Source organism: Cotesia typhae, unplaced genomic scaffold (genome assembly GCF_013202065.1).
Source record: "Cotesia typhae breed Kobodo isofemale line unplaced genomic scaffold, CoteBio_Ctyphae contig_5, whole genome shotgun sequence".
Taxonomy (NCBI): domain Eukaryota; kingdom Metazoa; phylum Arthropoda; class Insecta; order Hymenoptera; family Braconidae; genus Cotesia; species Cotesia typhae.
In genome coordinates this window covers 40,222-61,923 of record NW_027423757.1, presented here as the reverse complement: position 1 = coordinate 61,923, position 21,702 = coordinate 40,222, and the positions used below count along the sequence as shown (strand labels likewise).

At 31.5% G+C, this 21,702-nt stretch overlaps 3 protein-coding genes across 3 annotated transcripts; 2 read left to right on the top strand and 1 right to left on the bottom strand.

The window, feature by feature from the left end:
* Positions 1–873: 873 nt before the first annotated feature.
* Ttll15 (tubulin tyrosine ligase-like 15) lies at positions 874–21,611 on the top strand. Its single transcript, XM_074249309.1, has 5 exons — positions 874–1,157; positions 9,338–10,524; positions 10,608–10,812; positions 10,886–11,007; positions 21,404–21,611. The coding sequence occupies exons 1-4, from the start codon at positions 1,104–1,106 to the stop codon at positions 10,982–10,984; spliced, it is 1,545 nt and encodes a 514-aa protein (XP_074105410.1). The 5' UTR covers positions 874–1,103; the 3' UTR covers positions 10,985–11,007; positions 21,404–21,611.
* On the top strand, positions 3,042–5,491 carry LOC141530741 (uncharacterized). Its single transcript, XM_074248035.1, has 3 exons — positions 3,042–4,049; positions 4,183–4,379; positions 4,550–5,491. The coding sequence occupies exons 1-3, from the start codon at positions 3,907–3,909 to the stop codon at positions 5,167–5,169; spliced, it is 960 nt and encodes a 319-aa protein (XP_074104136.1). The 5' UTR covers positions 3,042–3,906; the 3' UTR covers positions 5,170–5,491.
* LOC141531481 (uncharacterized) lies at positions 15,700–17,760 on the bottom strand. The gene is made up of 3 exons (XM_074249332.1): positions 17,429–17,760; positions 17,001–17,321; positions 15,700–16,939 (listed from the first exon to the last, which is right to left on the bottom strand). The coding sequence occupies exons 1-3, from the start codon at positions 17,511–17,513 to the stop codon at positions 16,890–16,892; spliced, it is 456 nt and encodes a 151-aa protein (XP_074105433.1). The 5' UTR covers positions 17,514–17,760; the 3' UTR covers positions 15,700–16,889.
* Positions 21,612–21,702: the final 91 nt, after the last annotated feature.

Genomic DNA, 21,702 nt, shown 5'->3' with positions numbered 1-21,702 from the left:
TTTTTGGTTGGCTGAATTTTATTTTATAACATTTTAAGGTTCGTCCAAGCTTACATTTGGCATCATTTTCATTAATTACAATTTAGTACTATCTTTTTTAATTGTCGCCTCATTTTATAAGCGTCATATCATTTTCAGTTTTAAAAATTTTTAGTTTACAAACGGCTATTTTCTAATTAATTTCAAAATATAGGTAAATCAATGTCCACAATTATATATATATATATATATATATATATATATATATATATATATATATATATATATATATATATATATATATATAAATTTTCTTAAAGATATTTTTGTTATTGCACTGCATATTGAGGAAATTAAAAAAAAAATTTCGAGATACGTTGACGGCATGCATTTATCAAAAATATCAGACAATTCTACTTTCAAGCTTATACACAAATATTTAAACAACGTTCTATATTATCCAGCTAAAAAAAGTAATTTTTCAAAAGGTTTTTTTTTAATGCTAGATTACTCGATACCGATAACAGTCGTTCTCTTTGACATAAACTGAAAATAAAAAAAAACTTTATAAATCAACAAGAACAACATTACCTAAAATTATAGTGATAAAAATATTATTTTTGTAATTATTAATTTCAAAAGTGAAATTTTTTCAGTTTTAAACTTGATTATGTTTAGTTTTTAGTTCTAAAAATTGACTATTCAATCTATAACGAAAATATTAGAGTTAAAAATTTTATGTAGAAAGTATTTAAATAAATGTAATTAAAAGTTTACAACTATATCGTTCCACGGATTCAGCATTGATAATATTATTGAGAAAAAAAATCAAACTTATACGCTAAGCCGAATGTATTGAATTTCAAACCGAAGGTTACCGAGCGCTGAATTCTTAAAAATATACTTTCTCTACATGCAAGACAGATACCTGTTTGGTATTTTCAGTTTACTAATCAGTCTGCATCAAAGTTAACCGCTATAATTTTGAGTTCTATAAATGAAATGAGATTGATTTGGTGCCTGGTCTAAAAAATTTTATTTCATTACTATATACGTAAAATTTAACTCAATTTTTCAAACGTCTTTGATACAAACATTTTTTTTACTGACCTCTTTTGGTTAGGATGACCGAAAAAGTAAAAAAAAAGATTCTTTTGAATCCAACAATTATATCAAAAGTATGTACTATATGTTTGTGCTATGATAATTAAAAATTCGTCAAGAAGTGATTTGATTCACTTTAATCATCACAACGCGAGTTTTTAATAGATTTTGGAACTTAATTTTTTTAAACTGTTTTTCAATGTTACTTATCAGTAGATTGTGTGTTGTAGGAAAAGGGGGGGGGGGGGGAGTGGGCCCCTAACATTTTTTATAAAAAAGGTGAATAATAAATCATTTACACTTTTGATAATGATTAAAAGCGGTTTTTGTCAAAAAAAAAATTATTGATTTTAAAAAGTAAAAAAAAGAAATAAAAAGAACGGTTCATTAACAGTGAAGCTACACGCTTTTTCCCATTAAAAATAGTAGATTATTGATGGAACGATTTTATTAAATATTTTTTAAGTTTATAGCTGCAATTAAAGTTGACCTTTGAAAATTTTTTAGTATTTTTTTTTTTTTAGAAAATACATTTGAAAACGAAAATTTTCTACATGATACGTTTCCAGATGATCAATTTTTAAAAAAGTGATGGCTGTCTGAGAATAAAAAAGCCGATTATTTTTAAATTCATTCTTTCTTGGGTTGAGTAAAAAAATTTTTTAAAAATCCTAAAAGTATTTTTTGGTATTGTAGGGAAGGACAAAAATTTTTCAGCCAAATCAAAAAGAATCGAGTTCAAAAGTGATCAATTTGACAAATAAAATACCCCGTATTTTCTGTAATTCTCCTAATTTTTTAAAAAAAGTAATCCTTATATAAAATTGAGATGAAATGTATGTGGCATCAAACTATTCGTAACGTGATTGGTCGAATATATCATGAGCATGAAAATATATGCAAACGCTATAGTAAGGCGCGCGCTTGCGCGTGCAAATTTGAATTCTAGTTTATTAAAAACGTAATGATATATAATCGTAGTGATCGTAGATAAAAATTTAAAACGTTAATATCTCCTGAAATATTGATGTTAGCAATTTAGTGCTCGGGATTTTTTTTGTAGAAAATTAAATTTACTTTAAATTAGCTATTTAAATGTTTTTCGTAACTCTTCTCAGTGACGAGAAAACGACAGAAAAACGTAAATTTTATGAAAAAATTGGGTTTTGTGGTCCATACTCCCTTGCCAATGGAGTTACGATTACGCCTCGATGGACAGTTTTGTGGAGCATTCAATTTGTAACCAGGGTATTTAGCCCTCGTTCAATTGGTCAACCTGGCGGACTACTAAAATTTATCTTCTCTACTCAATTTTAAATCCTACTATATTTTGCCTCGTCTACCAGACGGAACCTATCATTACAACTTACTAGAATAGTCCACTCTGGACTCACTAAAACTTTTTAACAATCGTCCACCGGACGCTAACTTAATCTACACGATTCTCTAATTACCCATACTTTCTCAATTACCAATAACTGAATGTCAAAACTTCGTATTCTGAAAATTCACCAGAATTACGCCTAACACATATATTCAACACAAAATTCTGATCCCCTAAATTAATTCCGAACTCAATTCCCAACTAAATTTCTTCATTAAAATTATCAATCAATTTCTTTTACTAAACTTCCTAATTAATTTCAATTCTTAATTTCTACTAAATTCATTTAATAATTTTCTTAACAATGTTCATTAATCATCTACTAAACTCAATAAATTTATCAACAAATTCATTTACTAAATTAACTAAATTAATTGAATTCAGCCCACCAGCCTAAATTTAATTTTGCCAAAATTCTTAAATTCAACTATTGTAATTCTAAAGCGTCTCAATAAAGTTTTCAGCTATAGAACTTTCCAGAATAACCTTCACTAATTAATTACACACTTGCAATTATTAGTCAAATTTTTGTCTGGGAAATTCTTAATTAAAATTAATTTATCATAGCCAAAAGGTCAATAATAAATTACTAATAAATTTATTACCAGTAAATTAATAAAGAATCAATTAAATTCATTCTTCAACATAAGTGTCCAGCGACAAAACTAACTAAATAACCTTGACGAATGAATTACTTAAATACGAACCCGCTAAGATAAAATGACCACTAGAGACGGTTACAGTGAATCTTAAGAATTTATTTCAGTTATTTCGGCCTCTCAATTAATTTAACAAATAAAACTGGCCTAAAATAACCGAAAATACTTGGAGTCTAAATTCTGGTATTCCAACGATAGACTGCTGTCCCAGCAAAGAAAATTGGCGGTATCGGCTACTCGGCGTTACAGGCTCCTTCAAGATATCAATTTTTCACTACAAATTCTCAATTTCCCAATTGGGTATTTGCATGATTTTGATATTCATAAGCTTTTGATATTTTTACATTCTATATAATTTTTTAAAATTTTTGGAAGAAAAATTTTTCGATTTTGTTCTTAAAAACTTAAATAATTTAATAAATAAAAGTGGTCCTAAATTACATAAAAGTCACGTGATGTAAAACGTGATGTGATTGGTGTGACGTCATTGTGCTGTTTGTAGCGCGTATATTTGAATGAGCATTTAAGTCATGTATAATATTTTACATTGCTAAAAAACTTAAAGTTAAGTTTTTTTCAATTTTAAGTTTTATACATCCTATTTTTAATGCTAGATTTTGTTGAAAATAATTGAAAGTGAAATAAATTTTTGTGAAATGTTTTTTTAAATTTAAAGTGAATGTGTTTGGAGGTTATGAACATGTCAATGTTGTTATACTAAGACTTTTGAGAAGCATCAGTTCAACAGTGTAGTTTGTGATTATCAACGAATTAATAAAAATGCCTCGGCGAAAAGTGGATCCTGGTTTTTGTGAAGCACGGTCTGATAATTTACCGCGAGTTGATGCATTCATGGTTGCAACTTATCTCGCTACAAACTCTGATTTTGTATCAGCAGAAATGAAAGGAGCAAAAGCTAGCATGTTCGTATATTTTAATACAGCTGTTTATTTAGATATTAGTTATAAATAAATTGGTGCTTTTTTATCAACAAGTTCATAAAGTATTCATTAGCTGTTACATAAATAATATTTATTTTAATATTTTGAATTATAGATCTGGGAGAAAGTCATATGGAGATGCAGCCATTGAATATGTACAAATTAAGCTTCAGGGACCTGAATGTACTTTCAAGTGTCTTATTTGTCCTGAACACAGAGTACATAATAAATCATATAGAGTGACTGTAGTTATAAATATTGTTGATGAAGAAATTTTATTGATTCAGTGTCATGATTGCGCCGCATCGTCAGGTAAATAAAATAATTTAACAATATTCAAGTAATAAAATCATTGCGGTTATTGTTTGTTTCATAATTTCCTGCATAAACATTCATATCTAATACACACGTTATATAATATGCTAAAATAAATATTTTGATAATATTATAACCAATAATCACTTCTTGTTATACCTTTTTAGGTGGATGTAAGCACTCAATCGCGTTTTTAATGTGGCTACACAGACGATCGGAAGAACCATCTCCAACTGATGTTGAATGTTACTGGCGTAAATCAGTTTTATCTCAAGTTGGGTCAGCAATCAAATTCATTCGAGTGACAGATTTTGATTCTGAGACAAATATTACTGCTGTACCTAAGTCTTTCAATACTTTGCAAGAATTTGTCAATAGAACAAAACAAAAAAACGTACAGAGCCAAATCTTGAAGCATTTCAACTCTGAGAATACTGAAAAAAGCCTCTCAATACACAATTTATTAGTGGACTTTATTAATTTAGGAGGAACATTATGCGATAATTTTATACAATTTAGTGCAAATCGAATGTCTCCTGACTTGTGTGATAATATAGAAAAGGAAACTCAAAACCAAGCAGATTGTGATCTTTGGTTTTCATTGCGGTATGGACGAATAACAGCGTCGAAAGCTTATGAAGCATCCCGTTGTAATACACCTAATGGAACGTTAGTAGAGTTGCTAGTTGGAGGTCAAAAACTACGCAATACAAAAGCTATGGAACGAGGTAAAGAGCTGGAAGCTACAGTTTTACAAGTTGAGCAGAAGTTGAAGCGTAATTTCTAAAAGTTTGGTTTATTCTTATCCCAAAATCACCCGTACTTAGGAGCTTCTCCAGATGCAATAGATGACGAATTCGTGGTAGAAATTAAATGCCCGACGTCTCAAAAAAGCTTTCGCACTTATATTGACACTGACAATTACAATAAAATTGCAATGAAATATTTTATTCAAATGCAGATGCAAATGCTTTTCACAGGAAGAAAAAAGCAATGTTTATCGTAGCAGACCCAACTTTTGAAGAAACACGGCAATTCAAATCTATTATTATCGATTATGATTCACAAGTAGTTGAAAAATTACTAAAAGACCTAAGTAAATTTTGGAAAAATTGTATTTTCAAGCGTTTATTTAATTCATTGAAATAAATTAAATTATTTAATAAAAAAATACAAAAATTGAATTCTTAATATAAATATTACATTTTTATTGAATAACAACTTTTAAAACTTATGTTTTTTTGATCAATGGTCCTTGTAGATTAGTTAAAGCTGCGGCGATTGTCATTATATTATCCATCTGTGGAATAAGTTTAATATTTACACATGAATGAGGTTCGCAAATTTCAAATTTTCGTATTCTTCTTATTAATCTTTCAATGTGAATACGGAGACTCGCGATTCGTTTTGTTGCTAACACTTCATCATGACTTGGTTGCTTCTCAGAACTTACTGTTGGTGGTCTAATTAATGTACATTTTTTTTCAACTACAAAATTTTCTATGTGTTTGAAGCCTCTATCAGCCAGTATAGCAGCGCCTGGTTTTAAACAATCCAAATATCCAGATTGAGAAACTATTTCAGCATCCGATGTTCTACCACCGAATCCAGGTGAAATAAAATTAACTATGCCATCAGGTGTACAAGAAATTAAATATTTGACCGTATTGCATTTTTTGTATTCAGACCAGGTTAATGATTGTTTAACAGGATCTGTTGACTTTTCAATTTCAATTTCTAAACAATCAATGATTGATTCTACTGCTGCATAACAGCTTCGGAAACTTATTAGCAACTGAAGTTTAATTCTTGCTGATGAAGGCCATATAATAAAGTCTTTTAGATATTCTGCCATGACTGGCAAAGTCTTAGTAAAGATACGACTTATATTAGAAGTGGACATTCTAAAATCATCAGCTAAAATCGCAAAACTCTCATTCAATCTTATTTTTTTTAACGTAATAAATATATCAATGTCACTTAAATTAGCCATACGTAAAATATCGATAATATCCATGCAATCACTTGGAATCCCGATGTATTCACGAGGTGACAGCCGAATTGTTTCAAATGTTTGCTTTAAATTACGCTTCTAAAATTCTTCTTGTTGAAATGCATTTTTCCACTCATTTTCTGTACTTCCATTTGATGTTAAAAAATTATCTGATGAAGTAGGGAATGAACTAGCCGTTGTGTTAGAAGATAAATTCGTAGTATTAGGTGAAGGATTCAATAATTGATCATTATTAGCTGGTTGAGAAATAAAATTATGCGCATTTATATCATCAACCAACTGCTCAATTGGAGATGATGAACGATCTTTAGTCACAGGTTAACATTGAACTTTTACACTTCTGTATGAACTCCTTATTTTTACTTGGACACCAACATGGAGTTTTTGACCTCCAGTGGCAGGGGGATCGTCACAAACATTGGATTTATTCTTTTGAAAATCTTCTGGTGTATTGAAATTTGATAGGTCAGAATGTAAATCGTCCATTATACCTCCTAAGTTTTGATCCAGCCGTAACTTGGCAATATTTAGATCCATTGCTTCAGTACCTACTTTATCAACTTTCATTGAAGGAGCTTGAGGATTCTCTCTACTTCCATCACCCATGCTTAATGATTTTGATTGCTCAATAAATTTATAAGGTATAACATTATTCCTCATACGTTTGTTACCACCAACCATTGTCCATTCCAGCCAATTTTCTAAATCCACTTTGAGCTAAAATGAATAAAATTCAACATCAATTCATGCAATGAGACAAAAATCACAAATTTAGGTTATGATTTTATGTAAACATTAAAATAAATTTTTAATAAATACTTACGTCAAAATGATCTTCATAACAATAAAGCCGAGTTGATGATGAATAATGACTTTTATTTCCACATGCATCTAACCAATTTTTCCGTTTAACAGAATTTAATGGAACATTTATAAAAATTTTTTCTAGTGTCGATTTACCAGTATTTTTACACGTTAGAACTATACACCAATAAAACTCATTTTTTGACGACATTTCGAGTAATTAAATAATTTTATTTTATTATAAACAACACAACCAGATCTTTTTTTAATCAATCACAATTAACACAACAATTGTTTACACCTGCCACGTGTTTACAAGAGATTGGCGCTTAAAATTTCAAATGAAATAAGCACTATGACGTCACATACACGAGATGGAGCTACTTATTCATTTAAATATCTGCTTTTTTTTATTTATTAAATTATTTAAATTTTTAAGAACAAAATCGAAAAATTTTTTTTCCAAAAATTTTAAAAAATTATATAGAATGTAAAAATATCAAAAGTTTATGAATATCAAAATCATGCAAATACCCAATTAAAGTTTCGTGACAATTTATTCTGTAAACTCCGTAAATAAGTATTTAGAACGAAACAAGGCCGTCAGCCCAACGGCCTAACGATATTTTTCATAAAAAAACTAAAAAAAAATAAATCTAATCGCTTTGTTCCTCTCTTGTGAAACCTTATAAAATTTTCTACTTATTTTATAGCCGATGAACAAAATCCTCACGTTGGACACAGCTCACTACTCAGAAATTTCCAAAAATAGTATATTACACCCCTTGGGAAGGAAAATAATAAAAGCCTCAGATCACATGTAATTGTTGGCCGAAGCGAAGCCGAGATCAACAAACATGTGATCTGAGGTTTTATTTTTTACTTCCTAAGGCCTGTTTACTATTTTTTTGTCCGACGAAGGCGGGAAGCGGCAACTTTGTTTAGCGTAGCGGTACGAAAGTTGCCACTTTCCGCCCGGAGAGCAAAAAAAGTCCTCTTGTCACTGCGACCGGCGTTTTTATAACGTTGCTCGTCGGGTTCTCGAACTTTCCTATTGTCTCTCTCCAACGCTTAATTTTCCGGGGACAGCGGTGGGGACTTAGCGATCCATACGACCCGGTGACGAGTCGTACAACTACTTAGTCACGCTCGGAAGCTAAGGAGTAGCTCATACTTACCGCGACAAGATACAATCAAAAATTTAGTCCCCGCGGGAATTCAAATCCCCTGTCACAAATTCTAAGTAAAATAACCCATCTCTGATTGAAATAATGCTATGAGATGCTGCTGAGCTGTAAAAATTTAAAGAAACAACTCGAGTTTTACTCGTATATTTAATGGGAAATCTTTTCACACCTCGATCGAGATCTTCATAGTAATATTGGAAGGTTTAAATTATAAGAAAAATTTTTTTAAGATGTTTGGAACAAATTTTCGTGATGGGATCAAGAAAAAATTAGTCGAAAAAGGCATCTTATTGCTCATGCGCGATAGTTTTACTCGTCTGAAAAAAATCATAACTCAAAGCTTTCAAAATGTGCGAAAAAAATGTTTATGACAAGATTTTTGGAGGGGGCCCACTTTACCCCACATTCTAGATTTTTTTATTTTCATGGACACAGCTTTTCAATGTTGAATTACAAACAAGGGGCTAAAAAGTAGTGCCAAGAGTAAAAAAAAAGTACGGATATGACCATTTTTCCCTTAGGAGCCCACTATGCCCCCCCCCTTTCCCTATACACGTATTTTGACAATTTGAAAACAATTTATATTATTGTTCAGATAGCTGTTGTCTAATTTTCATCCCGTTTAAGATATTTTCGGGTGTAATAGACAGCAAGACGAAATTTGAAATACTTAGATTAGTAGAAATAATGTTTAACATTTAAAATCTTTTAGACCATTCAAAATAATTAAAGTAAGGAAGAAAATTTTCTTTTTGAGAACAAAATTGACCCTGTAGACCATCTCTACCACTATCAATAACCTAATAGCCTAAATGAATATTGGAATCAAAAATTGGGTTTTTGAAAATCAGACTAAAGCTATGTAATGACTTTTTGAGAATTAAAAAACTACATTTTTCTAGGTAAAAAATTTAATTTAATCTGACGTATTTTTTTTTTTTATTTTCCAGATTCATAATAGACTTAGCAAATTGCAGAATCATATTTTGAATACAAAAATCAAAGTATTTTATAGCAGCATAATTTACATTGTTATATTATTAACATTTTTACACTTACTGCCGTCATTAATTTCATTTTATAACACTGAATGTGCAGACAAAAAAGATATCCAACTATTACATGATACTAAACCGATTTACTGGATTTTTTCTAAGACTAAAGATGAAAGTCATTTGAAACATGTTATCATGATTTTAGAAAGGTTAGGATTTCGCCGAGGAGATAATAACTCTCGTTGGGATTTATTATGGGCTCATGATTATCCTTTTAAAACACTTGCTAATAGTCTTAAATATCTTCGTGAATATCAAAAAGTTAATCATATTCCAGGCTGTGGATTTATTACCAACAAAGTAGATCTCTCGACAACTAATATTCAATACCTCCCTGCTTCATTCAGAATACCTCAAGATGAAAAACATTTTCATGATTATATTGATAAAAATCCTAATAAGTTATTCGTCGAAAAATCTAATTTTCATCGAGGCATAAGCATAAAAAATGTAGATAACATAAAATTCAATAATAACGAAAATTTTATACAAGAATTTGTTGAAAGACCTTACCTTATAGATGGCTATAAATTCGATGTTGGGATTTATACCGTGATTACTTCTATTGACCCTTTAAGAGTTTATGTTTACAAAGGAGATGTTTTATTCAGATTTTGTTCACATCAATACTATCCATTTGATCCTGACGATTTAGACAAATATATTGTAGGTGACAATTATTTGCCCATTTGGAATATATCGTCTTTAAAACAATATTATGTAGAGATGGGTTTTTCAATGAAAGACACATTCGATGCATATGTAAGATCACGAAATGAGGATCCTAATCAAGTCTGGGATAGTGCTTATCAAGCGATCACATTAATCGCTTCCAAAAAAGAGAAACAAATCGCTGACACTATGAGACATTTAAATAACACTATGAATTTCTTTGAACTCGTGAGGTTTGATTTTATCATTGATGAAGATCTTAACGTGTTCTTAATGGAAGCTAATATGTCACCTAATTTATCATCAGCTCATTATCCTGAAAATCATTTACTATATGAGCAAGTTCTTTTTAATCTGTTTGCTTTAATCGGTATTGGTCAACGTATTGATCCAGCTTTTAGACGACAAAGGTTATAATTACATTGACTAATTAATTTCTTAGTATTTTTCAATATTTTAGTGCCGTGATGATTATTTATTCTTTATTTTTCAGCTCTTGGAGAGATCGAACTATAGAAGTTTCTGATAGAAATTTAGTCGTTTTCCCTGAAATTTGTTCTACGTGTACAGACTGTGTCCGTTTCGAATGTCAATTATGTAAATTTTGTTTTACTGAAGAACTAAGAGTAATTCTCATCCAAAGTTATGTTGAGCATCAAAATAAAATGGATTATAAAAGGATTTTTCCGCCAAATAATGTAAGAGATTAATCTACTTTTAATATTTTTGAAATACTTTGCCATATTTGTATATTTCATTCTTGTTTTTTAGATGCAAGTTATGCAATTAAATAATTATACTCTGAAAAATCAGTTATTGATGAAGTGGTATCAAGGAAAATGTGCAGTCGATCCGTCATGGTGCGAATAAATATTTATGAACGAGTATGAAATGTAAGCAGTAGTAAAATAATTTTTTGATCAGGTATAATACATGACTAAAAATAAATTCTTAACATCAAGCCTGGTTCAACTCTGATGTAAAAATTGACAACATCTGTCCTTACATATATGTAAATTTGGCAGTTCAATCATTTTTTCAATGCCTTGTTTTGTAATACCAACATGTCTTCCTCCAAATAACTATATTTAATTGCAAATTTGTGGTGTAAGCTGTACAGAAGAGCTTTTTATCATGTTATGACGTAAGAATTGTGCAATAGAATTGAAAACAACTTATTACGTGTGGATAAAGTTATCAACTAATTTCTAAAAAAATCTTATTTATGGCCAAATCTTGTTAAGAATTTTTGTGCGTTGTAACCAGGGCGTTTTGCCCAGGTCCAGTTAGTTACCCCTTTCCTCTTTAGAAAGGGCGCCACTGGGATTTTAGACACGGTGTCCCAGAAACCGGGGAAGCATGAGAGGGGAAAGACAGGGTCGTGAGAAGTCCGAGAAAGGCTGTAAATAAAACTGAGAAAATTTTATATCAAATTAAATTGATTTATTCAATCAAATTACAAACTTAACAATTTTCTTATAAACTAACTTAGTTGTGAGAACCTCTCACCTACGCTGCCCCTTGCCAATTATTCTTATAACTAAATAACCAATTTTCTTAACCTCGTCACTCCGACGGAATATCTCAATATCTCAATTTCTTCGTCAACCTGACGGAATACCATAAAATACCAATTAATTACCTCGTCAACCTGACGGAATACCAATTTACCTCGTCAACCTGACAGAATACCAGTTAAAACCTATTCCCAACTGCGCCCCCGACTCGGGCGTCTACGCAGCGGTTTCTTAACTTAATCCGTTGTACCCCCAACTCGGGCGTCTATACAACGTTTCTAAATAACTCACTGAATTCCATACAAAAATCGTCCACCGGACGCTAACTCAATACACACTTTATCCGAATTACTAATTCTCTAAATTCCTGAAATTTTACGCTTAACATTTCTTTAATACAAAATACCAAATTCACTAATTTAATTCATTACCGAAATTTCTCAACTAAATTCATTAACAATTTTCTCAATAAATTAATTCACTAAATTTACTAAATTAATTAAATTCAGCCCAACGGCCTAGGATTAATTTTACAAAATTTCAAATTTCAAATTCTACAAATTTAACAAGCCTTATTAAATATTCAAACTACATATATTCCAAAGTGACCTTGACTATCTAAATTACACAAATGCTTCTACTATTTCAACTTAATCAAATAATTTTAACTAAATAATTTCCCATAACTAAAAGGCTTGTAACAAACTAATTAGTTGACATTTATGAATAATTTACTTATAAAAGAATCTACTAAATTAAAAGTGACATCTGAGACAATAGCGATCATTAATTGACAAAATTTTATTACAGTTAATTCGGCCTCTCAATTTACAAATTCCAGCTTGGCCTGAAATAATTGTAATAATAATACCTGACTTAACTTTTCCAACTCTCCAAATGTTGAGTGATGTCCTGGTGGAAACTCGCGAAATCAGCGGCTGGTTGGTCTCTTTCTCGTCTCGAATAAACTATCTGGCTCCAAGTAAAGGGTTCCCAATTCCGGATCGTACATTGACTTCCTTCTTGATAGTCCTAAATCTCGATGACAGAATTTATTACACAGCACTACACTCACTGTTTTGCCAAAAGCCTCACTGTCTCAAAGCGTCACTGGCTCAAAAGCCTCGCTCAAAAGCGTTACTTGTTCCAAGGCCTGGCTCAAAAAGCTTCGATGTTTCTTTTGTCGGCTCTTTTATAATCCTCAACTCCGAGTTCTCGAACTTTCCTATTGTCAACCCCGCTTCGTTTTTGGGGACAGCAGTGGGGACTTTCGATTTGCACGCCTGGTGACAAGTCTGAACTACTTGTCAAAATCGAACGGTAAGGGAAAAACCTCATTTATCGTGGTGTCAATAAAGTGGTCGATAACGACCATGGGAAGTTCAGTTTTCCCTGTTACAGCGTAACTTATAACTTAATTAAAACTGTTCGAGATTTTTAACTTTCCGCCAAGAAAGTCGAAGATTTTTACAAATCCGGGAATTATTGGTCTTACCCCGTTTTGCAGAAATCGAGTTTTCATTAGATCTCGACGTTTTAAGGTCACAGAAAGTTTCCCTGACTACACCTGCAATGTTGTCACTATGACTGTATGTGTGTGTGATCTCGGTCAAACTTATATTTTGACTACAATTTTGATCGATTCGGAACAGTAGATTTTGAGAAATCTCAATAAAACTAAAAAAAAAATTTTTTTTCAAATGTGGTTTTTTTCGGAATAAATTTTAAACGGCTCTAACTATTGATTTCAAAAACTGATCAGCTCTTGACATCAAAAAACCACGTCGATCGCCAATAGCCCGGTCAAAATCGGTTGATTCATTTGAGAGATATCGGGAACGAAAGAAAACCGAAAAAAGTATTTTTGCGGCATAACTTCGACATTTTTCTTGATAGTTTTTGATAAAATGGAATAATCATTAGAGCTAACAAAACCGCGTCGATCACTGCTGAGAACGTAAAAATCGGTTGATTGGTTCGCGAGATATCGTCGACGAAATATTTGGAAACAAGTGTTTTTTTAACAAAACTCCGACATTTTTCGGAATAAATTTTAAACAGCTATACCGATCAATTCAAAAAACTAATCAGCTTTCAACATCAAAAAAGCCATGTCAATCGCCGCCACACAGGTTAAAATCATTCGATTCGTTCGAGAGATATTGTAACAAAAGAAAATCGAAAAAATTGTTTATTCGGAGTTACTCCGAAATTTTTAGTTTGACCGATTAAAACTTAGAAATTCTCTATGAGGCTTAAAAAACTGTGTAGAATGCCGCCAACCGCGTAAAAATCGGTCCATTCATTCAAAAGTTATTGCGGTTTAAAAATCCAAAAAATAGTGTTCTATGAAACTTTTATCAGACTTTTAAGCTCAAAGAGCGCTAAAGCTCAGAAAAGGTATCTTTTTGAGCTCGAAGAGCTCAAAATAACATACAGATTGTATTTTTGAGCTCGAAGAGCTAAAAAAAAACAGCCATGTATTAACGGAATTAGCGGGAAGTTGCAGAGATGGCCTTTAGGGTCAACCGTTTTCCTAATTTTTAACTTCCCGCTAAGAAAATTGAAAATTTTCAAAAATCAGGAAGTTATTGGTTTCACCTCGTTTTTCGAAAATCGAGTTCTCATCAGATCTTGACGTTTTGAGGTCCTAGGAAGCTTCCCTGAATATTTTCGCAATGATGTCCGTATGTCTGTATGTCTGTATGTATGCGCGCGCGCGCGTGTGTGTGTGTGTGTGTGCGTGTGTGTAACCCTTTCATAACTTTTAAACGACTTGACCGATTTCATCGCGGTTGGTGCCTTTCAAAAGAGCTTGACCAAACTTGAATTTTCTAAAAATTTGAACAGATTCGGACCAGTAGATTTTGAGAAATTGCAAAAAAACTACAAAAAAAAAATTTTTGAAAAGTGGTTTTTTTGGAATAACTTTTAAACGGCTTCACCGATTAATTCCAAAAACTAATCAGCTCTTAACATCGAAAAACCGCGTCGATCGCCGCCAGTCTGGTCAAAATCCGTTGATTCGTTCGTGAGTTATCGTGAATGAAAGAAAACCGAAAAAAGTGTTTTTTCGGGGTTAATCTGAAATTTTTGGTTCAATCAATTTAAACCTGAAAATAACTTATGAGGATAATAAAACTGCGTCGAATGCCGCCAACCGCTTGAAAATCGGTTGATTCATTCAATAGTTATTGCGATTTGAAAATTCCAAAAATAGTGATTTATTAAACTTCTATCAATTTTTTGAGCTCGGAGAACTCAAAACTTCATAAAAATTAGATTTTTGAGCTCGAAGAGCTCAAAAACATTCTATGTGCAATATCGAGCGCTTAATTAAGAAAGTAGCGGGAAGTTACAGGGATGGCCGTCAGAGTCAACCGTTTCCCTAATTTTTTTTACATGTCTTAGAAGCTTCATAATCTGGTCTATGATTAAGGTAAGAGCCCTAGTAGGTGCTCCGGAACCAGTACCTGCTCACTCCATGTATTTGTATATCTGCATTTGTGAATATAGATATACAAATACTTGAAGTGAGAAGGTACTGAGGGTTTTATTTTACCGAAAAAAATAGATTACCAATCATTTTTAAATGTGATTATAATATATATATATGGGTTATTCCACGCCAAATCGGATGGTTTGAAAAATTTTGGTTATTGATTTCCCCCATTTTTTGATATGTTTTAGTATGCATCAAAAAACACCTTTTCGTAAATTTTGAGATTTTTTTGACTACTGGTTCAAAAGTTATCTTTTATTGATTTTTTGCTCATAGCTTATACAAAAATGACCCAATTTCAAATCTTTTTTTTTCAAAATTTTTGTTTTTTGGGTACTTTTCAAAAAAAAAAAAAATACAGAGAATTTTTTTTTTTAATTTTTCCACGTCATTTGAAAGTTTTAAAATTTCAAAGTCGTTTTCTGAAAATCATGCATATTTTGATTTTCCTGAAAATTTGTGACAACAAACAACTATTCATTCTACAAATTTTCAGGTGGTTCCGGTCGTGGGACCTCCATGGCTACTATTTTTTTTTGATTTTTGAAAGTTAAAAAAATTTTTTTTCTCATCTCCAGTTATTGATCGTTATTTTCGTCGTTAAATATCATTTCTTATATCATTCCGGAGTATTTTTTTACAATTCTACGCAATTGAAGGATTTTTGAAATAATTAATTAGTCGTGAAATCTGTTTATAAACAATCAAAACAAAAATATACATTAATTTACGGAATTTTTTAAAAAGTTTACATGTACAACCATTATTCGAATTGGAATACTTTTTAGCTCTAATATTATCGTTAGCCACTGGAATAATGCAATGAAATTTATGTGTCTCTGTAATTGATTTAGCAGTTTTGTATCGCAAATCTAATTTTTTTTTTCGCAATATTATAGTCATTTGCAGGCGAAAATTTTACAGCAATGCAAGGTAAAGAAGGCTCAGATGCCCACTCATATAATTCTTGAGGTGTTGTTATCTGATTATCGATTGGCCGTTGAAGACTAGCTCTCGCTGCCTTTCTTTTTACAGTTCTTCCAATACTATCACACGGTCCTCTACCGTGTGCTGTGGCAAAAAAATGCCATTCAACATCTAATTAAAAATCTTCTTTGTGATAGTATATATTAACAAAATGTTTAAAATTTTTGAACTGCTGTGGAGCACCATGAGAGAAATAAAAAACTTTTTCTGCATTAGGATTCAGATCTTTTATAAAATCAGTGACAATTTTAAGATACACAAACACTGAAATTGCATCATGGTTATTATTATCAGAAATTATAATTAAGCTTCGATGAGTTATTTCGCCATTTTGCTTATAATAGATTACTACGGGAAAAATCTTTGCTTGATTATTATTCCAGTGAAATCCCGGTACTGCGTCTTGAATCACAAATGCATAGTTTTCAGCAAAATCTCAAATCACCAAGAACTCATTATCTTTTAAAGATTCTTTTTTGCTTCTCATAAAACTAGATTGTTCTTTAGCAATGAAATCATGCGGTAAAAGATTAACAATATGCTTAGAAAATATTTCAATGAATTCCGAAGAGCTCTTAATGAGTGTTTCAAGGCTGCAACGAGGATTAGATACTCAATATTTATAAGTAATATCCTCTACTGAGTTCTCGTCAAAAACAATTTCTAATAACTCTTCGAGAACTTTAATTCCTGGAGAATCTGCACATTTCAGAAAGTAACAATTTTCTGATGGATTGGGACATAATATGAGCTTAAAACAATCCTCATACTATACCAATGGAATCGTCATATGACGGGTAAGCGACGCTAAGTTAGAACCTACCAAAAGTTAAAATCGTTAGCTTTTACAATTAAAATTTAATTTTTATAAAGTATTTACCTAACATCATGAGTTTGATGTTTTGGTGAATAGCACACACACAGACAGTATGAGTACCACCAGATCCTGCTTCTACACAATGCAAAGGTCTCAACGATGCGAAACTAGAAAATCCTATTCGGTTTTCTAGATTTTGTTCTTTAAAGATTTCATATAATTCTTTTAAATTACATAAAATAATTTTTTTTTTAATATGTTCTCTTTGGCCATTATCGTTTCTTATTGAAAGAAAATCTCTTTTTCCAGGCAAATTGACACTTATATCATCACTTTTATAAAAGTCGATAACCTTGGATTTAATGTCATTGGATAATGGTCGTCCTAGAAAATTGATTTGTCAAACAGATTACAAAGCAAATAAACAAATAAAATTTGTGTCAGACTCATCCTTTTGTTTAGTAAAAATCATTAACAACATTAAATCTTACCTTTTTTTTTCTCCGGCTCTGATAAAATTCCTTTTTTTTCCTTAAACGATTTCGATAAGACTGCCATGTGTTTTGTAGTACCCATAACGTCACAAATCGTATTGATACTCCAATCACTAGGTAAAAGTGTCAAAATTTGGACTCTTTGAGTTCGAGTAGTTCTTTCATCATTGAATTTAGCCTTGAGATTCTCTACAATTTCTAGATAATGAGTAGAATTTGCAAAATGATCAGATTTACTATCTAATCCTAGTAATCTTGCGAAAGTAGAACAAATTTCGTTATATTTTTCTTTTAAGTAAGATGGCTGATCTATCGCATATTTGTCAATAGGAGATACAGTGTAAACTGTATATAACGTTACTGAAGGGACCGTGAATATTATGACGTTATAGAGAGTTAACGTTAAATAGAGAGAAGAAAAATTAGAGCTAGGAAAAAAAAATTTACTATAGACTCTATTTTTATTTTAGTTATGTGCATAAAAAGCAATTTTATTTATTTAACTATTTATTAACAACGCTATTGCGTGAAGTCTGTTATTTTTGTCTGACGTATTTTGCTGTACCAATATTTTTGTTGTATTTTTTTACTTATTTTATGCATATCTTGCATTATTGAGAGATCTTGATCATGAAGGAAATATTTTTCCAATAATTTAGCTGCTTCCAGAGCTTTAATGCTCGGCGAAGGCTCGAGGTCATCTGTCTCATCTTCTTCATCTCCTTGTTCTTGATCCTCAGTTTTTCTCACTGAATCCAATATTTCCTTATCTGTGAGTGAAGCTGATGTAAGCAGGCAGTCGTCTACTTCGATGTAGGTTTGAAGATTTTCCTCAAAATTTCCTGCCACGTTAAACTGTTGAACCCACTCAGTTAATGGAAGGTTGTCATCTAACTCAGGTTCTGTTTCCACCTCATCACTCGTAGAATGAGTACAAAATCCAGCATGTCGAAAAGAGTGTTGTATAGTTGTCGGTGTCACTTCTTCCCAGGCTTTACATAAAAAATTTATTGCATGCAGCATATTCACAGAAGTTTTACCCTCAGATTCGACTAGCTCCATCAATAATTTTTTTCTATAATGACTCAAAAAGTTGACTGGTCATCCAAGCTGATTTATTAGCTTTATACATCACTGGCAATTTTTTAATGTTCTTGAAACAGCGCGGATTTTTCGATTTGCCTATTACCACAAGCACTGTAATACGTTCCTTGGAGAGCTTTCCTCCCACACACTTTTCCCCTTTATATTTCAGAGTTTTATCTGGAGTCAACTTATAGAATATTCCTGCTTCATCAGCATTGAAAATGTCACTTGGGGTGTATTTTTCTGTCAATTTTGACCACACTCTATTAATCCAATCATTAGTAACATTTGTATTAACACTTCGTGCTTCTCCACTTATTTTACCATAGTTGATATGATGACGTTGCTTGAACTTTCCGAGCCATCCTTCTGATGCTTTGAAAGAAGTTAAACCAAGTTCATTAGCAAAATTCTTCGCCTTAGCTTTCACGATCGACCCTGAGATAGGCATATTATTCAGGCGCTGTCGGTGGAACCATGATAGTATAGCTTAATCCAAATCGTCGTACTTAGGTTTTTTTAATTTTTTGGAAGATTTCCCCTCGTCCTCTGCTTGGAGAATTTTCTCTTTATTTTTCCATATGGTGGAGACGGTAGAGTGACAAAATCCAAAGCGTCTGCCACAATGATTTTCTTTTATTAGTCATGTTTATAGTTTAAAACAGGGTTGCCAGAAACATTCCGACTAAAATCGCGCTATCTCGTGGAATAACCGCAAACTAATAAGAAAAACCGCCCAATAAATTTAAATTCAAGTATTTTTATTATTTATTGTTTTTTTTTTTTTAGCTCTTTAGGAAAGTTTACTATAAAAATAGTGCAATAAATGATAAATTATAATACATGAATGATAAAATATGTAAGCGTCTGCTAATTAAAAATGTAATGATGTTAATAATTCCTCTACATTTTTATCTTCTTCTATATCATTAGGTTCATTTTTTTCATAAATTGTAGAGTTGAAATTTAACATGTCATCAGTAGGCTCAAATTTTGTGCAGCAGATTCCATCCTCTTCTAAGCTCATCTTGATTCGTAATATTGACGATAGTAAAGGAAGGTTCATGCGATTACGAAGCTTAGTTTTAGTCAAAGTTACTCTAGAGAAAACCCGCTCAACTGTAGCATTACTAACTGGTAGACTATATGCTGTCAATGCTAGAGTAGCTAGATGTTTGAAAACAAAATTGCTTTCAGAGTCAGTTAATTTTAGAACTTTTGACTAGAATATTGGATCCTGAGCAATGTCTGATTCCCTAAATACAGATTTAAAATCAAAATCGATCAATTGTCTCCATTGTGATTCTACCAAATTTACATAATATCTTTTTTCAAAAGATTTATTGGTAGTTCCGCAAAAGCTGGGTGGTCGTGTTTCAGACATATTTTTGGCGAAAAAACTTGAATTTTTTTTAAAATGTCTACGTTATTAGACGTACGTAAAATCATTTCTTTAGAGGCCCTTATCAAAAATAATTGACAGCGATGTTTCACATTGTTTACAGTAGCCTGAGTAATATCAGTATCATTTAGCAAACGATTAAGCAGCATTGTAAATTTGTAGCCAAAATCTACTTTCTGAAGTGGAAGATAAATCGATTGGAAACTTAGATTGACTGTCAGAGATACTGATGATGGATATAAAACTCTTCTTAGTAAAGATAATGTAAAGCGTTCCATTCCCGATGCTTGCCCTCTTGCCAGCCATCGGGTAGTGGAAAGATGAACTAATTGTAAAGGATCAGTTCCATCACTTAATGTGTTATAAATATCCAAATACTTTTTCCGGCGTAATGCTGATCTTCTAAACTAGTTAAAAGTTTCTCGTAACATGTAATCAATATTTGATGGTAGTTCTTCAGAGGCGTGTGAACATACTAAATTAATAGAGTGGCAAATGCATTTGAAGATCCTGAGATCATTTCTTTCTTTCTTGATCAACGTGTATCTAGATTTATTGCACCCACAAAGATTGGATCCACCATCGGTAGCAACAGCAAAACACTGCCGAAGATTCAAATTATTTTCAATGAAAAAATCATTTAAATGTTTATATAAATCTTCCGCACTTGTCTCAACAACAGGTATTAATCCTAAATATTGCTATACTATCCGTACTTTCCTGGAATTGAAATATCGAATGCAGATACAAAGATGCTTTGTGCAAGAAACATCCGTCGACTCATCTAATATCATTGAAAATGGCACATCTTTTATATCATTTATTTGTTGCTTGAATAATGATGGTGCAATAATTTTAGTCAATAGTGCCGTGCACTTAGTCTTATGAATCCATAAATACTGGTCTATTAGCTTCATATTGTTATCATCATATGATTTACAATGATCTGTTACTAGATCAGACAAATGATCAATAACTCGGATTGACGAGTGACAAGCCACATGGACAGCTAATTGCAGCTCGAGTTTCGTAACTAACTTTTTTTTGTTGACAGGATTTACGGTGGGAAAAACCTGATTCATTGAGGGATGAAAAGTGATTGCATTTGAATTTTTTTTGTGCTTTTCGGAGTTTTTGTGTCTGATGAGGTCAGCTTTGTGGGCTCTTAGTTCTTTTTTACAAATTTTACAAAATGCTTTATTGCCATCTTCATTCACTGGTCGTAACCATCTACAAAACATGGGATCTTTCATCCAGCTCTCTTGAAATCTTTTTTGATATTTTGCCCAGTTAGTCATGACAAAATAAATCGAATAATTTATAAATAAAAATATTGAATAAATATTTATTGAACACTACTCTTCTCTTTTATCGGACCAACACATACGCTCATCATTAACTAAAAAAAATAAAATAATATTTAATTAGTTAAAAATAAAAACAATTTAATGAAAAAATATTCTTACTGTGAATTTCTTCCTCAGATTCTACAGACTCCACAGTTTCCACACTGGTATTAGCCGAGTTGTCCTCAAAACCAACAGAAATCGTAAAAATTATACCATCTGCAAAGCAATATTATTTTACGCATAAATATATCAAAATAATGTAATAGTTTTATTTTATAATGGAAGCACTTTTTTTAAATTTTACTTACCAGGTTTTACAATAAAGAGCCACTGATTATTATTATTTTTTACTATATTATTTCATTGATCAACCAATGGTTCAATGTAACGATCAATACTTGCATTGATTGAATTGTTGATAACCATAGATTTTA